This window comes from Bombyx mori, chromosome 6 (assembly GCF_030269925.1).
Source record: "Bombyx mori chromosome 6, ASM3026992v2".
In the NCBI taxonomy this organism is placed as follows: domain Eukaryota; kingdom Metazoa; phylum Arthropoda; class Insecta; order Lepidoptera; family Bombycidae; genus Bombyx; species Bombyx mori.
Window position 1 is genome coordinate 973,398 of NC_085112.1, and position 18,690 is coordinate 992,087.

The following is an 18,690-nucleotide window of genomic DNA, read 5'->3' on the forward strand; positions in this document are numbered from 1 at the left end:
CGAGGCGTGAGAACAACTGTGCCAAGTAATTGATTATTCATGGCGCTGTGTTGCTTATCGGCCAAAGAATAGTTACTTCTACAGCGACTGGGTACTGAAAATGCACATATTTTCAAGAAAAGTATGATTTTTATAAAGATTCCTTAGACGTTCGCGAGTCATAGATGTAATATTCCATTTCTTTAAAAGCAGATCATACTGTCGTATGCCCTTAACGTAGCATTGTTCCGCGTAAGGGCTTAAGTTTTTTTTATCTTTGAGGTATTACTGGTAGCCCGGAGGCCTTTCCAGTTTCACCAGGATCGGTGGACGAGCAAGGGCTCAGGCCCAGGGAGGGTTAAGGTATCTTACGTTCTAATCTATAGTCATAAGAAATGGGACGTTTTAGATGTTTTGTAATAGTAAATAATTGTATGTTTTGCTTATTTCTTGAGTGATTGAATCATTCGCTCCCGCTAAGGCCGTAGGCAATGTAATTGAGACATAGTTCTTCATCTTCATCTATGAGAAAAACGTCTACATGTAAAATAGTTTTTTTTAAATTATAATTTCATATTTACTGTATGAATTACACCTAGACTTTGACACTAACTAAACTCATATTTTTCATTTCACTTAACCTTGTCATAAATATTGTTACAACGAAAACATCATTTTTATATGTATTACTAGCTGGCCCGGCAGATTTCGTAGTGCCTCAATCGATAATTAAAGACCTAAACTTTGTTTAAAATAAACTTAAAACAAACAAAAGGAATCCGTCCGACGGGGGACACATCAAAGGAAAAACAAAATTGTTATTTTTATTTAATTCCGAGCATTTTCATATTTAACTACCTTTTAAACCTTCTCTGGACTTCCACAAATAATTCAAGACCAAAATTAGCTAAATCGGTCCAGCCGTTCTCGAGTTTTAGCGAGACTAACAAACAGGAATTCATTTTTATATATATAGACGTGAAATATTAATTTGCATTGTTATGCATTGTGCGTTAGTTTTTGCACTAACATAATATTAAAAATATAAAGAGCATTCAAAACTATACCTCCATTCCTATCTCCATTTGATTCTATAAATTAATTCTATAAACATAGCGATCATTTATCGATTGAAACATGTACTTTCCACCATGAGAAAACTCCTCACTACCAATATTATGCAAAGTTATAAATCTCAAATATATTAAGTGTATAATCTATGGTTATAGAGACAGAAAGTTATATAATCTCTAAAACTCTAAGAAAATTATAATTTTGACACTAATTAGAAACAATTTAAGAATCGTTCGGAATAAAATAAGCGCAAAGAGAATCAAATAACTTTATCTGTATTATGGTTTATCGGTAAGAAAATGTGTTTTGTAGTGAAAATAAATAAAATAAAATTATATTGGTTCCATAAATCAATGTACGTATGTATATTCCACAGACGGATGTAATAAGTGTCCCATTAAAACATGTTTATGATATATAATGAAGAACATATATATTTTTTTAATATCTCTGAAATAATAATTAAGTCTATTGGCTATTTTTTATTTCATAGCTGACGTGAATAAAAAGAGCAACTGACATGAGGTTTTGGATTGTCAAAAGATTTTTGAAACTTGTGTGAACAAAATTTTAGTTTGATGAAAAAAATATTGCATAAAAACTAAGACGATGTGAGTGTAATTATGTTTGTTTGTCGCTGCATGCTGACAAGCACTCCGTTCGGATAACGTTAAGTGCTTATCGGAGCTCACAGATTACACAAAAAGCAAGTCGTAACTTATTCATTTCTTTTCACCTAAGTAAGCCAGATTTTGACTAAATATGTATTTAATAACAAAAGTACACTTAATCAGAGTTGGCCTACGATACTTTTATCTAAGATAAAATAATTAAGATGGTCTAAAATATCAAAACTGTTAATGCCACTTTTACGCCGATGCATATTTCAGTTTTTTTTTATTTTTTATTGCTTAGATGGGTGGACGAGCTCACAGCCCACCTGGTTAACGCATTACTGCTTCACGGCAGAAATAGGTAGAGTGGTGTTACCTGTGTGGACTCACAAGAGGACCTACCACCAGTAAAGTTTGCGTGAGTTCACTCACTCACATACAGGAAATGATGCGGCCGCTTTCGAAGTAGAAATAGAAATAGACTACAAGCCTAAATGAAACTGATACAAAACGCTAAAGCAATAAACAGTTGTCGTTTCAGTAAATTCCAAATTAGTGATCCGCTTTAGAACTTGAAGTTAACACGCAGATAGCTCTCGTGTACTCTCGGGGTAAATACCCCGTCAAGCAATAGTCCATCAAAAATGGTGGTTGTCGTGGCGTGCAACCTTTCTGACAGGAAATAAGACCTACAAAGACTAGACATAGACTAAGACGGAGACTTGACAAGAATTCAAAAAGGAACAAAGGAGAAAAATGGAACAAAGGCGGACGTGACTAGCGGCAGGCAGTACTTTTAATGCCTTTCTAAAAGACATACACGAACCAGACGACAAGGAATGAAAACCGTTCTCAAATGTACATAAAATAGATGACAAGCGGACGAACCCACCGTTCAGTGGTATTTAAGCACTGCGAATTCAATATGTTCACCTCAGCAGCTGAAACAAGCCGCTTTTCCTGCGAGACAACAGTGAACAAAACGTGATTTTGATTCGAGCGTGGGTCAAAGTAGCTTTTTAATTTTTCAATCTTCAGTGCCACGAATTGACATTGTTCGGCCGTAAATTTGAAACATTCGAATTTTACTCTGCTCTGTCTCTTTCACGTGCATATAAAAAAGCGAGTGAAAAAAACAAACCCCACCGAAATTCGATTTTGGAATTCGACCTCAAAGAAAACACGTTCGGAAACGCGTAATACCCAAAAATTTAAAGATATTTGTAATAAAATCATTACGTTTTTTTTAATAGTTATTTCAATCTATTCCTGTTCATTTCTGTCTCCTAAGTAATATGTGCTCTCACTACTGAGGTGAAAAGTTATGTGTGCTACACCAGAGCAAAAGTTTTTTGCATCTCGTGCTGTTGAGTCCCTCACTACGCTATTTTAACTTTGAATCACTCTCTACGCTCGTGAATCCATCATAGAATGTTTCGCTTGCCCGGGACTCAAAATCAGCACTCGAAACAAAAAACAACTTTGCTCTCTTATTGCACAAATAACTATTTCTTGGTCGGGGATCTTTAGCACTGCCTCTCTTTTCGAGAACGATTTTAGAACACCCTGTATATATAATTCGCTTTTACGGCTTCGTCAAACAGAACGCGTACTTAGCGCCGCGTCTTAACGTCGCGCTCTTTTCATGCACACCAATTGACTAGATGAGTCTAACGCTCCTTGACGCAACGCATTCGCCAAATCATTAGTGCCTTTCGATAGCAGTGTGAAAATTTAAAAGTATTAAGAAATCGAGTGATTCAGGTGTGGCATTGTATAAGCATGGGTATTTTCTAAGTATTTCAATCATTTTTTCGGGCATTATTTAGTATTTTAATACACATTCACTCGGACGCTAAAATAAAATTTGTAAAAAATTACAACGCCTGACGTCGAAGCGTTCTAACGCCGCGACAGAGCGTAGCGTACTTATAGCGCTGGCGCTCTGTTTGACGATATATTACCATAGCAGTACAACACATCTCGGCGTGATAGCGCGCTGTCAGTTTAACGCTCTGACGCGCGCTAAGTACGCGTTCTGTTTGACGAAGCCTTTAGTTCTGTGCTCGGATCCGAGCACTCGATGTATTTTTTGTTACAGGTGCAGGAAGTACTCGTCTTGATCATTTAGGCAAATGTTCTTCAGTCTGTTGGCCCTCGCGTTAGCAGGATTAGCTCTGTATGTTTACGTAAGTTTTGTATTTCAATTGGTTTTCATTAAACGTCGGATTCGTGATGTTGAGCAGCTACCGAGGACGCTTATCTTGAGACTGAAATCTCGATTGAGGTGCAGTATCAATTGTCAGCCAGCTTTCACTGGTAGGAGGTTGTATTGATCCACCATTCTGTATATTTTTGCAACGAAGCAATCATGACTTCTGGTAAGGATAGGACGGACTCGTGTTACGCTTTACCACTCGGGCTACTAGTACCAGAATTACGAACTTACTGACTATCCATATTGGGCTTAGTAAATAAGTATTTTTTCTCTTAGGTTATGGTCCATTATTTTCTGGCTTAGTTCATTTGTCTTCAGGTAGGTACCGTAAAACCTTTTTAAGGACCTTATGCGGAAAATACGACCGCCATATTTAAAACATGTATAGTATGAAAAAATAATGAAAGTTATTAATATATCCGTTGACTTGGCCCAGAAAATGGTCGGTTACCTATAGAGCATGTTGAGCAATTATAGAGAGCTTCTAAAGTTTTTGTTTTGTCTAAATCAACGGTATTCCATTAACTCTGTTTGTTATTTTGGCTTCAGAAACACGTTAGGAGAAATAATTAGCTAGTCATTAGTGGTAATACAATTTGTAAGGAAATATTCTTGATATTTGGTGAATTTGAAATCATAAAAAAATTGGGGCAACAGAAGCGTTCGCATGCTTCTGCGCACTTATTATCTTCTAAATTGAATTGAATAACCTCGGCCGATTTTTCGTGATTGAGAAATTCAAACATTTTAATTAACACACTTCATCGAAAACTTCAAATCCATAAAGCTTTTCATATTTATAACTTGTGAAAGTGTTTTTGTCTGTTTTTAAGTAGTCACCAGAATCCTCAAAGATAAGAATGTGATTCTCGGGGCCTAATAAGGTTCTTCTTATAAGGTCCACGGCTCAATTTCATTTGATTTTTATTTTTTTATATCGCCTGGACATGAGGTGGCAGTTACAATATATGTTGTATAAGAGGCTATCTTAGGAGTAGCGTGTGATGAATGTTCTGCGCTTTCGAAGAAGGCCCTCGGTAGTTTCACGACAAGAACGCGGGCCGGGTTGGACATCTGTAGACTCGTCGTGACTTTTGAATGAACTAAATGATCAAAATAGCGTTATTTTCCTGAACGCCAACAGACAAACGAGAACACTCAACAGAGTTCGGCCTCCATTCTCCGCGAGGTGTGGACTGGGAAATGTCAGCTGTCGTGCTGCGAGAGCCGTGACGGCAACGGACATGAAGCAGGGTCCAGCTCTGGTCCAGTCCCCTGCGCCTGTGCCCCTTGTCCTTGCAGAGTGCTAGCCAGTGTATACAGGTTGGTAATTTCTTAGCCACATTCACCATTGCTTACAATATTGATGGTCGAATAAATATTGTTGCATTTTTCAAAAGCTTAGGAAATAAAAGTTTTGTTCGAGGTTTTTCCAGAGACCAGGCGCTCTTGGTAGGCAGACGAGCGTACGGATCTAATGGTAAGTATTCACTGTCGCCCATGGACGTCACCAATGCCAGGCATAGCTGCTGCCTAATGCTGAAGTGTCTAAATCCTCGTTTTAAGAAGGATATATCATAGCGTTCGGCAGACGCCGTGGAGGGGAGCTCGTTCTAAAATTTATTTCTGCTGTCTTTTATTCTTAGGATTGTAAGATAAGATAGTAAATCGTATGAATCCTTCTAGAACATGCCGTCCAGCGGGCCAGGCCTACAGAAGAATAGCCGATACAATATCGGACTGTTTCTACATCGGTTTGATTATGGTAAATATTTGTATAGTTTTTATCCAGAACATAGTGTTTATAATAATATGTGTTACTAGCGGCTTGTGGATTTTTTTTCCGAGAACTCACTGGAATAATATTTTGTTGTGATTGTTTTTGCCTGGTCTAGCGGCCTTATATGACACAGCTTAACGTTAATTGCCACTACTATTAGGGTGACTGTGGAAGTTTGAGGCATATTACTCTCCCATCATTGTGTAGTTTCTGGATGTAAGCGATGGAATCTGCAACCCTTGATCCAGTGATCTGTTGTCAAGACATCATTTTGTAGAGTGATTCTATCCTCCTTCATTGCTGTAACCGTATTGTCGGCTCCACTACGTATTATTACGTACGTAATAGGACTGGAGTTTTAATTACAATTTCTGCGCGATATCATATACCAGATCAGAGTTGTTAAGGTTCAAATTACTATAAATGGTATAGGATAGGATAGACCATTGAATGGTTGAATATCGCTAGTATATTATTGAATTGTGACTGGTGGTGGGACGTACTTTGCGCACTGTGAGCCCGTATGGGTAGGAACCACTATCCTTTTTTTTCTTTTCTTTTTTTTAACGCTGTGGAATCCATTTACGGATACCCGGTTGAGGGGGGGTAACGGACCGTGTTATGTCGGACTCCGGTGCCTCCAGAGAGGAAAAGGGAAACAAGGAGGGCCAAGGAGGAACCACTATCCTGCCCAATTCAACTGCAAAAGAGTCACGCGCTCTGAAGTAAGTAATACAACTAAAGCTTCGAACTCATGTTTTAAGGCCAGTGACGGCATTCATTTTGCGTTATCTATGGACTCCAGCCACCACTTATTATAAGGTTTGCTGGAATTGCGTCGACCGACCTTGCGCAATAAAAAATAATTAAAAAAAATATACCGCAGAACCATACATTTCCTTACATCTGGCAGCCCCATCGAGTCTGGCAACGGCCCAAAGCCCACTTACTGACGTTTAGTCGTTAAATCAGCGAAGAATTTAAGAAATTCGCATTCTTCTCTTTATATTTATCGAAGATTTAACATTATTTTTTTTATTTGTCTGCATCTCTTTATTTTCAAGGTCAATTATTTCATTTGTTTTACTGAAATATGTGTTTATTTATAATGCGTGGCGTTCGATGTAGATGAGAGCGTAAAATTAATGTCTCTCCAGGAAAATAAAGTTAATTATCTATCAGATAGGTTTGTACGACATATATATTTTTTTTGTTTTTTGTTTTCGTGACCGTGTTGCTGTATTTGTGAATTTCGATCTCTGAGTATTTCGGTATTTACCTAACGACGGCCGAGACAACGGTGATTCGCATTATCAATGAGTTCGTTGTTGCTTTTCGTAAATCTGATATTGTTCTGAAGTTTTTTTTTCTACCTAATCGTTGGGAGCCTAAGGGAAATATTCCAACTACTCACGGACCGATAGGTGAGCTCACCGTCTCAGCCTAAGAGAATTTTTAACAGTGACCCTAGCATGAGCAGTGAGAATCGCGACCCACTGAGAAGATCCGGCGAGAAACTCAGTGGGCTCTGTCTATTAGACCGTTTTGAGCATTCTTCGTGGACTTACCGCTCGTCTGGAAAGATCGTCTTAAAACAGTCGACGTTGATAGTTTATTAATTCGTAATTTATTTTTCAGTTAGCAGAAGCATTTATGTACATTCAGAGGGTGTTTCAGTTCGGTAGATCGCGCGAGAGACAAGCCGAGGTAATCTATATAATATTAATATTAAGTATTATTATAGTATAGTAGAGTATTAAGCGGTAGGCAGCGGCTTGGCTCTGCCCCTGGCATTGCTGAAGTCCATGGGCGACGGTAACCACTCACCATCAGGTGGGCCGTATGCTCGTCTACCAACAAGGGCAAAAAAAAAAGTGTAGCAAAAACTTTGTATCCCTTTTTACGAAAATTGCGAAGACGGAGGAGTATGAAATTTCCCACACTTATAGAGCAGAAGTGCACAATGATAATATATTTTTAAATAATGCATCAACGATACATTAAATCAATAAAGAAAAATTACATACACTACCATGTATTTGACACACACGCATGCATACTATTTGTTTATTGTCAAACTTTTCATTGCAGTCTGTCAGTTATAGTCGGTAAAATGGAGAATAGGTTACATATTGTTTTCCCTTTATTAATATTTGTCTAAAGTGTAGTCTTGACGAAATATGTGATTAAAGAAGTATAATAGTCCTTGACAATAGAATCATAATAGTGTACAAACTTATAATTTCCATTAGTTATAGTCGAATTTCGACTACCAGGGGACCTCTAGTTGTATTAAATTTAAATTAGGGCTTTGCTATGAAACGACCATATTATTATGTATTAGGCTGATGTATTTGCTTGGGAGTGCGGGCTTACAGCTCTCTTAGTGTCAACTATCGGTACGCGTAGGAATAACGTAAGTACCACCACTCGCCTCGAGATACGAGGTGGAGCTAAACAGCGACCAATATTGCCAGCAATGTAAGGCAAACTTTAGTTTTTGGTGGGTAGGATGTGTTTTGAGCCCCCACGGATCGGTATCGTCTCTAAGTGCGCGGCGGCATTCACGACGTGGTGACTTATGGTCCCCGGTAGCCGACATACCAGATGCGCCGTGAATTTGTCGGCCTGTTGCCAATACAAAAACAATTATTCTGACGCGGTCTATCGTTCTACCAATGTATAATATTTACAGACGCAACGCTTATCTGTTTATGAATCCGATTTCGATGAATTTTAGCATTAATTATAATTAAATCATGTTTCGTAATGTATGTTGCTAAAGTAGTTTAGTCTATTCGACTTCGAGGACAGATCCTTTAAGCTCCCAGTTGTTACTGTTGGTTTTTATACCTACTAGTAAAATGGCCATCTTTACTGCCTTAGATGGCAGGCAACCACCTGGTCCTCTTGATGGCAAGTGGTTAGTGATGATCATGGACGTGGTGATACCGCTGACACCACTGAGCCGTTTTTTTTCCTACCTCTACTGGTAGCCTTGAGAGGCTATTTCTGCTTCTCTTTGACGTGTAGGTGAGCTCACGGGGTTCAAACCGGGAGAGTTGCTAACACTGGCCCTAGCAAGAGCAGTGCTTCGCAGAATCTACCACCGGATCGGAAACGAGACCCACTGAGAAGATCCGGCAAGAAACTCAGTGGGCTGTGTCTGTGGGTTCTGAGCCGCTGCTCACTTGCACATACTATTAAGAAAACACTACGGAGGGGAGATTATTATGGAGCAGAAAAGATATTTGGAAATGTCCTTTCGATGATCCTAGTTTTTTCCGGTGGCATGATCGAGGTCAGCTCTGGTGGTTGATGGTGAGATGTTAAAACGGAGATGAGTTTCATGATGATCGTCCCATACGATTCGTTAGACTATACTCCCCTTGGAAAGCAATATGTAACAAAACTGTACAAAATGGTATAAACCATAAAGAGCATTGAACCTCCTCCGTATACTTCCTTTGGACAGAATACTTTTGAAACCTAAATTCGAGAGCTATTTTGTATGTTTATGTAGTAATTTCCGGTCCATACAATAAACTGACCTATATCGTAACAGGATTACCGTGAATTTGCACAATGCGATGTGTTGAAACTGAAATAGGCGGCGATTTATAGGTCGGTCGACGGGCCAATTTGTTATTTAAATACATTTAGAAGGAGATTCTGTATTGTAACAGCGTGTTTTAAAATTGTATTATATTAGAATTTGAATAATAAATGCTTCTAAACCTATATGATGTGAAATAGTAAACAATAATGATGCAAAAATTATAACTGTAGTATTTATAATTTCACTAGCTGACCCGGCAGACTTCGTAGTGCCTCAATCGAGAAATAAAAGTTTTGTATAAAATAAACTAAACTTTTGTATAAAATAAACTCAAAACAAACAAAAGGAATCCGTCCGACGGGAGACACATCAAAGGAAAAACAAAATTGTTCTTTTAATTTTTAATTCCGAGCATTTTCATATTTATCTACCTTTTAAACCTTCCCTGGACTTCCACAAATAATTCAAGATCAAAATTAACCAAATCGGTCCAGCCGTTCTCGACCCCCACCGAACGTGGTCTCGCCTTGTCGCGGCGGTGGGGCTTAAGCGTGCACCCCGATACCGTGGAGCAGCGTTGTCTGCACAGGGGTGCCGTGAACAAAGAAGACTGCACACCGTGTTCCCGTTTCCCACCTTTGCTGGACAAAGTGTGTGTGAAGCGGGAGAGGGCTCTCTTCTGGAGCCCTCTTGGATGCTAGGCCATGTCCCCGGCAGCTCTTTGGCTGCTAAAGGGGAAGGCCCTCCAGAGGAGGGTACCGGTACGCCGGCGTGGCCACACCGTGGTCGGACGTGTGGGTCTGTCAGTAATGGTAGACCCCACGTGGATGAGAAGTGAACCGGAGGGCACTCCCTTCCGGTCGCTGGTTGCCATGTCCCCGGCTGCCTCTTGGCGGCTACAGGGGAAGGCCCCCCAAAGGGGGGTACCGGTTTACCGGCGTGGCTTCGAAGAAGCACACCGCAATCCCTACCGAGTAGGGGACGGGGGCTGCTGCCTAGCAGGGGCCGTGAGGATGCGAACCTCTATAAAAAATGCCCCAATCCCAAGTTTTTGACACCTGACGATGGGATGAATGGCTGGAGGGAGTCTAGTCCCAAGGGTTGTCCCATACCGTAATCCCCACTTGGTGGGGGGCGGGGGCCGCTGCCTAGTAGGGGCCGCGAGGATGCAAACCTCTATAAAAAATGCCCTAATCCTAAGCCTGTGACGTGCCCGGTGATGGGATGAGTGGCTGGAGGGTGTCCAGTCGTGAGGGCCGTCCCAGGGGACCGACCCCTGGTTAAATAATAAAGGAATAAATAAATGATGGCAGACTTAACGAAAAAATTACCCCAGGAGGGTACCACTCTAGGTGGAGAATCCCTCCGTGCTTCCACCTCGGTGGGAGCATGCTGCCCCACGTATTCTGGGGGGGGCAAAGCATGCCACGATGAAGGGGGCTGTGCGACGGGCAGCGGAAAACCCGTCGAACTGAGGTGTGCCAGCGCTGGCTCGACGCGCTCTGCGCTCGTCAGCGACTGCGAGGCGGCTGGCCCGAAAGGGAAAGTCAGGCGGAAGAGGAAATCGAGGGGAGTTTCTTCCCGCGAAGGGAAGGGGGGGCTAACGTCGTCCTCTGACACGGATGCCCCACCGGAGAAAGTGGTGGTAGTCTCCGATTCGGCCTCTGCCGCGGAGGAGATGCCGCCCCCTAAAGGGAGACCCGCTCGGGGGAAGGGCGCACCGTCACCGGCGCCGTCATCGGCGTCGATGTCTGTCGCCTCGCTGGACGGGCGGACGACAGAAGAGGAGGAGGGCGGTCTTCGGGACCCTGCCTTGGTCATAGGCAGGGCCATGAAGACCGTCAAGTCGTATGCGGCGACCAGTGCCAAAACCAAAGCTGCTGGCCGCAGGCTGCGGGAAGTCGTCTCGCGAGTCTCGAAGGTTCTGCCTTCGGTTGCTTCCGCCAATGACCAGGTGGTGCAGCTGATGGCGGAGAATTTGAGGCTCCGAGCACAGCTACAGGCGCAGCGGCGGCCCGATGACAAGGTTGCTGCTACCAAGCGGGTAGCCGCGACGAGGTCGTCGCCCGCGTTGCCACGTGCCGCTGGGTCGCGGACTCCTCCGGCATCTGTGCCGGCGGTGTCGCCGCTGGTCTCCGGGGTCCCTCGGGGTCCCTGTCCCTCAGCGGCGGCTGGCGACCCGTGGCCCGTGCTGCCACCATCGCGCGCGGTACAGCGGCGTTCGCGTCTCCCGTCGCCGCGGTCTAGGGAGGCGACGGCCGTCGAGCGGCAGCAGGGATCCGCGGGGCCACGGATCGTGGGCCTGCCGGAACCGAATTGCTACAGCCTGGACGAGATTATCGATCGCACCGTCCAGGCTGTAATGGAAAGGCTGGGTGGCGGGCTGGCGGCACTCGAAGCGAAACGTATTGTCGCTAGTGACGCTGAACGGCCTGCGTCTACACATGCCGCGGTGTCGGGTGCTGCAGTGACCCGCTCCACCCCCGTACAGGCTCCAGCCACTAGGGCGGGCCCGGGGCGAGACAGAGCCAAGCGGGGGGGCGGCGCTAACGCGAAGTGCACATCGCAAGCGCCTCAACCCCGTCCGCTGCCCCCGCCCCCGTCTAACATGGACGAGGGGTGGAATGTGGTGGCCCGGCGGGGTGCCAAGAGGGCCGTACCGACAGCTCCCCAAGTGGGTGGAGCACCGGCCACTGCGGCGTCTCAGGCTGCTCCCCAACAGGGTCGAGCGCCTGTGGCCGCCAAGAAAAAGAAGATGAAGAAGAAGTCGTCGCGCGCGCCGCGGTCGGCGGCAGTGGTCTTAACGCTGCTGCCGGCCGCCGAGGCCAAGGGCGTGTCATACGGAGATGTAGTCTCCCGGGCGCGCGCGGCTATTGATCTGGACGAGATCGGGGCGGGGGAGGGCCTCCGCTGTAGGCTGACGGCCAATGGGGCCAAGCTGCTAGAGTGTCCCGGTGCCGATAGTTCCGGCATCGCGGAGCGTCTGGCGGCGAAGCTCCGTACGGTTCTGCCTGAGGAAGAGGTTCGAGTGCACAGGCCGGTCAAAATGGCTGAATTGAGAGTGACCGGCCTGGACGACTGCACCACTAAGGATGAGGTGGCGGCGGCTATTGCCGCCCGGGGCAACTGCGCCCTGGAGAATATAACTGTAGGCGAGCTGCGCCTCGGTTATACCGGGGCTGGCTCTGTTTGGGTGCGTTGCCCGGTAGAGGCGGCCACCTCCTTGGCTGCTCCTCCGCCCGGTAGACCGTCGGGGGAACCGGGCAGGTTGCGCGTGGGCTGGATAGCGGCCCGCGTGCGCCTTCTCGAACCACGCGCCTGGCGGTGCCTCAGATGCTTCAGCACTGGGCACTGCCTCGCTAAATGCGCGAGTGCGGTTGACCGCAGCGGATTGTGCTTTCGCTGTGGTCAGCCTGGACACAAGGCGGCCGTGTGCTCGGCTGCGCCGCATTGCTTATTATGTGCGGCGGCCGGGCGCAAGGCTGACCACCGGGCCGGGGGCAAGGCCTGCCCTCCGGCCAGCAAGAATGCAGAACGAAATCGGCGCCGCCAAGCTAAGCGGCGTCAAAAGAAGCGGTTGGCCGGGGGAGCACCGGCCGGCACTTTGTCCCCCGCTGAGGCGTTCGCGCCCGATAGCGGGGGCAATGGAGTAGGGGAGGGAGCGATGGATGTGGTTCAGCCTTAATGGATCACACCTATCGCTTCCTGCAGGGAAACTTGAACCACTCCGCTGGGGCTCAGGACATGTTGCTCCAGACCATGGCGGAGTGGTCAATTGACGTGGCTGTGGTCGCCGAGCCATACTTCGTTCCCCCAGCGGATGACTGTTGGTTTGGGGACGTTGATGGCTTGGCGGCCATACATATCAGAAGAACCGCGATGGTCCCCCCCCTGGCGATGGTGACCAGGGGCCCCGGGATCGTCGCGGTACAGTTAGAAAATATCGTCGTGATCGGGGTGTACTTTTCTCCGAATCGGCCTACCGTCGAGTTCGAGCGGTTCCTGGACGGGCTAGAGGTGATCGCTCGTCACCTCGCTCCCCGTTCAGTGATACTGGCGGGGGACTTCAATGCGAAGTCTGTCGCTTGGGGTTCCCCATTCACGGACGCTCGTGGTAGGCTGCTGGAGGAGTGGGCGGTCGCGGTCGGTCTCTGTATCGTTAATAGGGGCTCGATCGCGACTTGCGTGCGGTGGACGGGCGAGTCTATCGTGGACTTGACGTTCGCGAGCTCGCCCGTCGCACGGCGCATCCTCGGCTGGAGAGTGGTGGTGGGGGCGGAATCGTTGTCCGATCACCGGTATATCCGGTACGATCTTTCTGCCCCTGCGCCGACGCCGGCTGCAGGTGCCCGCGGGGTTGACCCCCCGCAGAGTGCATCCCGGTCATTCCCTAGGTGGGCACTGAAGCTCCTTAACAGGGAGCTCCTGGTGGAGGCCTCTATGGTGGCGGCGTGGGCGCCCAAGCGCCCACAACCTGTCGATGTGGAAACCGAGGCCGAATGGTTCCGGGGCGCGATGCACCGCATATGTGATGCCTCGATGCCCCGGGTCGGCTCTCGGCACTCTGGACGGCGACAGTCGCCCTGGTGGTCGCCCGAAATTGCAAGACTGCGTGCGGTCTCCATTCGGGCGAGCCGCCGGTGCACTAGACACCGCCGTCGCCGCCGCCTGCGGCGTGACGAGCCCGTCGCGTTCGCGGAGGAGGAAGCTCGGTTGCACCGCGAATATCGCGCTGCGAAGGACGCCCTGCGGCTGGCCATCAGGCGGGCCAAGGAGCAGAACATGGAGAGACTCTTGGAGGCGCTCGAAGCGGATCCGTGGGGGAGCCCATACAAATTGGTACGCGGCAAGTTGCGCCCGTGGGCCCCCTCTATGACTGAGCGTCTCCAGCCCCAGCAGCTGCGGGACATCGTTTCGGCGTTGTTCCCGCAGGAGCGGGAGGGTTTTGTCCCTCCCGCTATGGGCGGGCCGTCTGACATCGTCGACGGCCAAGCTCCTGCTGAGGTGCCCCGTATTACGGAGGCAGAGCTCCGGGTGGCCGTTGTCAAGATGACTGCGAAAGACACGGCCCCCGGCCCGGACGGAGTCCACGGCCGGGTATTGGCCTTGGCCCTCGGTGCCCTGGGGGACCGGCTCCTTGAGCTATATAATGGCTGCTTGGAGTCGGGACGGTTTCCGTCGCTCTGGCGGACGGGTAGACTTGTGTTGTTGTTGTTGAGGAAGGAGGGGCGCCCGGTGGATACAGCCGCCGGATATCGTCCTATCGTGCTGCTGGACGAGGCGGGAAAATTGCTGGAACGTATTCTGGCTGCCCGCATCGTTCGGCACCTGGTCGGGGTGGGGCCTGACCTGTCGGCGGAGCAGTACGGCTTCCGGGAGGGCCGTTCGACCGTGGATGCAATTCTTCGCGTGCGGTCCCTCTCGGACGAGGCCGTCTCTCGGGGTGGGGTGGCGCTGGCGGTGTCTCTTGACATCGCCAACGCATTTAACACTCTGCCCTGGACCGTGATAGGGGGGGCACTGGAGAGGCATGGAGTGCCCCTCTACCTCCGCCGGCTGGTTGGGTCCTATTTGGGGGCCAGGTCGGTCGTATGTACCGGGTACGGTGGGACCCTTCATCGCTTTCCGGTCGTGCGTGGTGTTCCGCAGGGGTCGGTTCTCGGCCCCCTCTTGTGGAATATCGGGTACGACTGGGTGCTGAGGGGCGCCCTCCTCCCGGGCCTCCGCGTTATTTGTTACGCGGACGACACGTTGGTCGTGGCCCGGGGGGATGATTTTAGGGAGTCTGCCCGTCTCGCCACAGCGGGAGTGGCCCTCGTCGTCGGAAGGATAAGGAGGCTGGGTCTCGACGTGGCGCTCAATAAATCCGAGGCTCTGTGGTTTCACGGGCCGCGGAGGGCGCCACCCGTTGACACCCACATCGTGGTTGGAGGCGTCCGGATAGGGGTCGGGGTGCAGTTGAAGTACCTCGGCCTCGTGTTGGACAGCCGATGGGCCTTTCGTGCTCACTTTGCGGAGCTGGTCCCCCGATTGATGGGGACGGCCGGTTCTTTGAGCCGGCTGCTCCCGAATATTGGGGGACCGGATCAGGTTGTGCGCCGTCTCTACGCGGGGGTGGTGCGATCGATGGCCCTGTACGGTGCACCTGTGTGGGCTGAGCCGCGCAACCGGGCCACTATGGCTCGGTTCCTGCGCCGGCCGCAGCGCACCGTTGCCATCAGGGTCATCCGCGGATATCGCACCGTCTCCTTCGAGGCGGCGTGTGTTTTGGCGGGGACGCCGCCATGGGAGCTGGAGGCGGAGTCGCTCGCTGCCGACTATCGGTGGCGCAGCGAGCTTCGTGCTCGGGGCGTGGCGCGTGTCCCCGAGAGTGAGCTGCGGGCGCGGAAGGCCCATTCTCGGCGGTCCGTGCTCGAGTCGTGGTCGAGGCGATTGGCCAACCCCACGTGGGGGCTACGGACCGTCGAGGCGGTTTACCCGGTCTTTGATGACTGGGTGAATCGTGGCGAGGGACGTCTCACCTTTCGTCTGGTGCAGGTGCTGACCGGGCACGGATGCTTCGGGAAGTACCTGCGCCGGATAGGGGCTGAGCCGACGACGAGGTGTCACCATTGTGGACACGACCTGGACACGGCGGAGCATACGCTCGCTGTCTGCCCCGCTTGGGAGGTGCAGCGCCGTGTCCTGGTCGCAAAGATAGGACCTGACTTGTCGCTGCCTGGCGTCGTGGCGTCGATGCTTGGCAGCGATGAGTCATGGAGGGCTATGCTCGACTTCTGCGAGTGCACCATCTCGCAGAAGGAGGCGGCGGGGCGAGTGAGGGAAAGCTCTCCTCACTACGCAGAAACCCGCCGCCGCCGAGCAGGGGGTCGGGACCGGGGTCGTATCCGTGACCTGGCCCCCTAAGAGCTAGGGGTCCCACCCGTTTTGTGCGGGGAGGGACCCAGACGAGGGGTGGCGTGCTCTGCACGCTCACCCGCAATAGGAAGCCGGGTGATGGTAGACCGCGTTCCCCCGACCGCTCTGGGGGAAGGTGTAACGCGGCGCCATCAAAGCGGGCTCTCGGCCCGCTGAACGAGGGAACCGGTGGTCGTTTCGCTGGCGGCCACCGGTCCGGCGTCCGTGGGACGGTGGGATGGATGTAATGTGCTCTGCGTCAACCCTGTCCCGCCGTTTCAATAGCCCCGACTGGGCTCCGGCCCGGTCCGAGGTAGGGCGCCGGTTGTGAGCGGCAGGAGTTTTTAGTGAGGTTCAACTCCCACATACCCCACCTGCCGCGCGGGTGGGGATCCGGCGATTTTCTCCTGTGGAAAAAAAAAAAAAAAAAAGCCGTTCTCGAGCTTTAACGAGACTAACGAACAGCAATTCATTTTTATATATAGAGATAGATTATAGATTATAGATTATTGTCAAAATGATAGGTCACTGCATTAATATTAGAAGAACCAATAGAGACTTTGGGAAATGTAAAAATCAGCTGTATATTATAGAAAAATCCGAGGAATTATGTTTGAACGTTTGAAAGTTTATCTTAGTTCAAAAGTTTTATTTCATTATTCCAGTTGGTGAATACAAATGTTTACGAATCAACAGAGAACTTCCATTTCAATGGCGACGAGCCAACGGAGAAAGTTTCCAATAAAACTAACAAGAACATCACACAACACGAGTCCGTATCGAACGCTAATAGACGGGCTATTGCGGAGGACGAATCAAACGTACCATTCAATGACAGGGATGATATTAATGAACCAAATATAGAGTTCGGTAAAAATGAAATTATTGGAAGTGTTATAAATGACAATATTCCTGGTTTTATCGAAGCGTCCGCGGCGAAAGCTGATGAAGAATCTAACGCGGCGGACGCCGGTTGTCATAAATGTTTAGAAAAAGGTAAAGTCTGTATGAGTGAATGTCCAAGAGCTAAAACGAATAAGAAATAAAAATGTTGTTCTATCTATAGTTTTATTTATACTTGAAACTGTTTTGGTATTTTTTTGTGTCACAGTATGTAGTCTATATTATTAAAAAACTTATAATATATTAACCTTATAATATATAAGATATCAACTATGATGACAAAGATCCAAAGGGTCGAAAGAGTAAGTCAATTATAGGGACAATTTCTAAGATCTAAAGATAAGACTATTCTACGCTTAGGTTAGTGCTGATTGGAAGTTAAATACCAAGTCAAGTTTATGCTACGGGTTGATGTCCTAATTGATTTGCAGTATAGCAGCTTTGCATCTATTGCACGATCTTGCCAGATCGGTGGTATTCTGAGAAGCACAGCTCATGCTAGGGCCAGTGTTAGCAACTTTTTTATGTGGAATCTGTTAACTCAACTACTAATAATAGCGTAGTTGGAACAGCCCCTTAGGCTGCCAGAGGATAGGTAAGGAAAAGAAATATGCACAGTAGTTTTGTGCCTTTGCAGATAGGCATAGAGCTCGCAGGTTCATCGCCCGCACACATCTCAGGAGCAGCCAAGTCGCAGTCTACTGCTATTCTATTAATAATATAATCAGCAAAACTGCATTGATGGTAGGATGGGCGGTGAGCCCGCCTACCCGCCTGCCTAGTTCTGTCGTGAAGAAGTAATGCGTTCCGGTTTGAAGGGTGGGGCCGCCGTTGTACTATAAAACTGTGATTTAGTACTCATGTCACGAGATGGCTGACATTGAGTTATTAATGTCTATGAGGGAGTCGTGACAACGACGACCGATCGAAGTAATAAAAAAAAAACTAAAAGCATTGTTGTATATTTTTTCAAATGTGCTAGAAATTTGATCTGGAAAAGATACACTTAATGATATTAAAGTCTATCAACAGCAGTGCATGTCTTTCGACTCATGATAATTGTGGTAGTTCATCAGAAGGTCATATGACACCACTTTCTATTTGCTGCATGCTGTGATCACCTCTGTAGTTGAACATGCGTAGTTTCATATTTTAGATTAACATTTCTAATCAACGTTTAGTGAAATATTTATTGGTGTTTAATAATGACAATTTCTATGACTACAATTTTGAGTTTAATTTTATTATTACGCTCAACAGCCTGTGTTGCTGTAAATTAGAATATGTTGCAAAATCGAAGGGGAATTTGCACTGAAGTATGAAACCTATGGAAATGAAACGTCAACAAAAAAGGCGTGCCACTGTGACGTCATCTGCCCGCTAAACGCATATAACGCCATACGCAGTAAAAAAAAATAGAATGTTAACAAACGCGGACACGGCTCGTTTAGTTTACTTTAGTTATTTCCACAGTGTCATGTCCTATGGCATTTTGCTATGGGGCAATGCGGCCGATGTAGAAATGATATTTATTCTGCAGAAAAGAGCTATACGTGCTATTTATAACATGCACTCAAGGGAATCCCTGAGGGAGAAATTTAAAGAAATTAAAGTTCTCACTATGCCATCCCAGTACATTTTTGAAAATTTGATGTATGTTCGTAAA

At 47.7% G+C, this 18,690-nt stretch overlaps 3 protein-coding genes across 9 annotated transcripts in view; 2 read left to right on the forward strand and 1 right to left on the reverse strand.

The window, feature by feature from the left end:
• Nucleotides 1–18,690, forward strand: part of LOC101740450 (uncharacterized) — a 960,210-nt gene that overhangs the window by 293,429 nt on the left and 648,091 nt on the right. The gene's annotated exons all lie outside the window — the stretch shown is intronic.
• LOC101741768 (uncharacterized) overlaps nucleotides 1–18,690 on the reverse strand; it is an 87,996-nt gene that overhangs the window by 10,372 nt on the left and 58,934 nt on the right. The gene's annotated exons all lie outside the window — the stretch shown is intronic.
• LOC101738371 (uncharacterized) lies at nucleotides 1,319–17,180 on the forward strand. Of its 6 annotated transcripts, none has more exons than XM_004933748.4 (7): nucleotides 1,557–1,664; nucleotides 1,969–2,085; nucleotides 3,769–3,856; nucleotides 5,030–5,208; nucleotides 5,572–5,650; nucleotides 7,304–7,372; nucleotides 16,787–17,180. In XM_004933748.4, exons 3-7 carry the CDS (start codon nucleotides 3,803–3,805, stop codon nucleotides 17,165–17,167), a joined length of 762 nt encoding a protein of 253 aa, XP_004933805.1. In that variant the 5' UTR covers nucleotides 1,557–1,664; nucleotides 1,969–2,085; nucleotides 3,769–3,802; the 3' UTR covers nucleotides 17,168–17,180. The 6 variants fall into 6 exon arrangements, with proteins under 6 accessions (XP_037867583.1, XP_021208698.1, XP_004933805.1 ...); XM_062668938.1 differs by having other exon boundaries at nucleotides 1,576–1,793; XM_038011655.2 differs by lacking the exons at nucleotides 1,557–1,664; nucleotides 1,969–2,085 and adding an exon at nucleotides 1,319–1,344.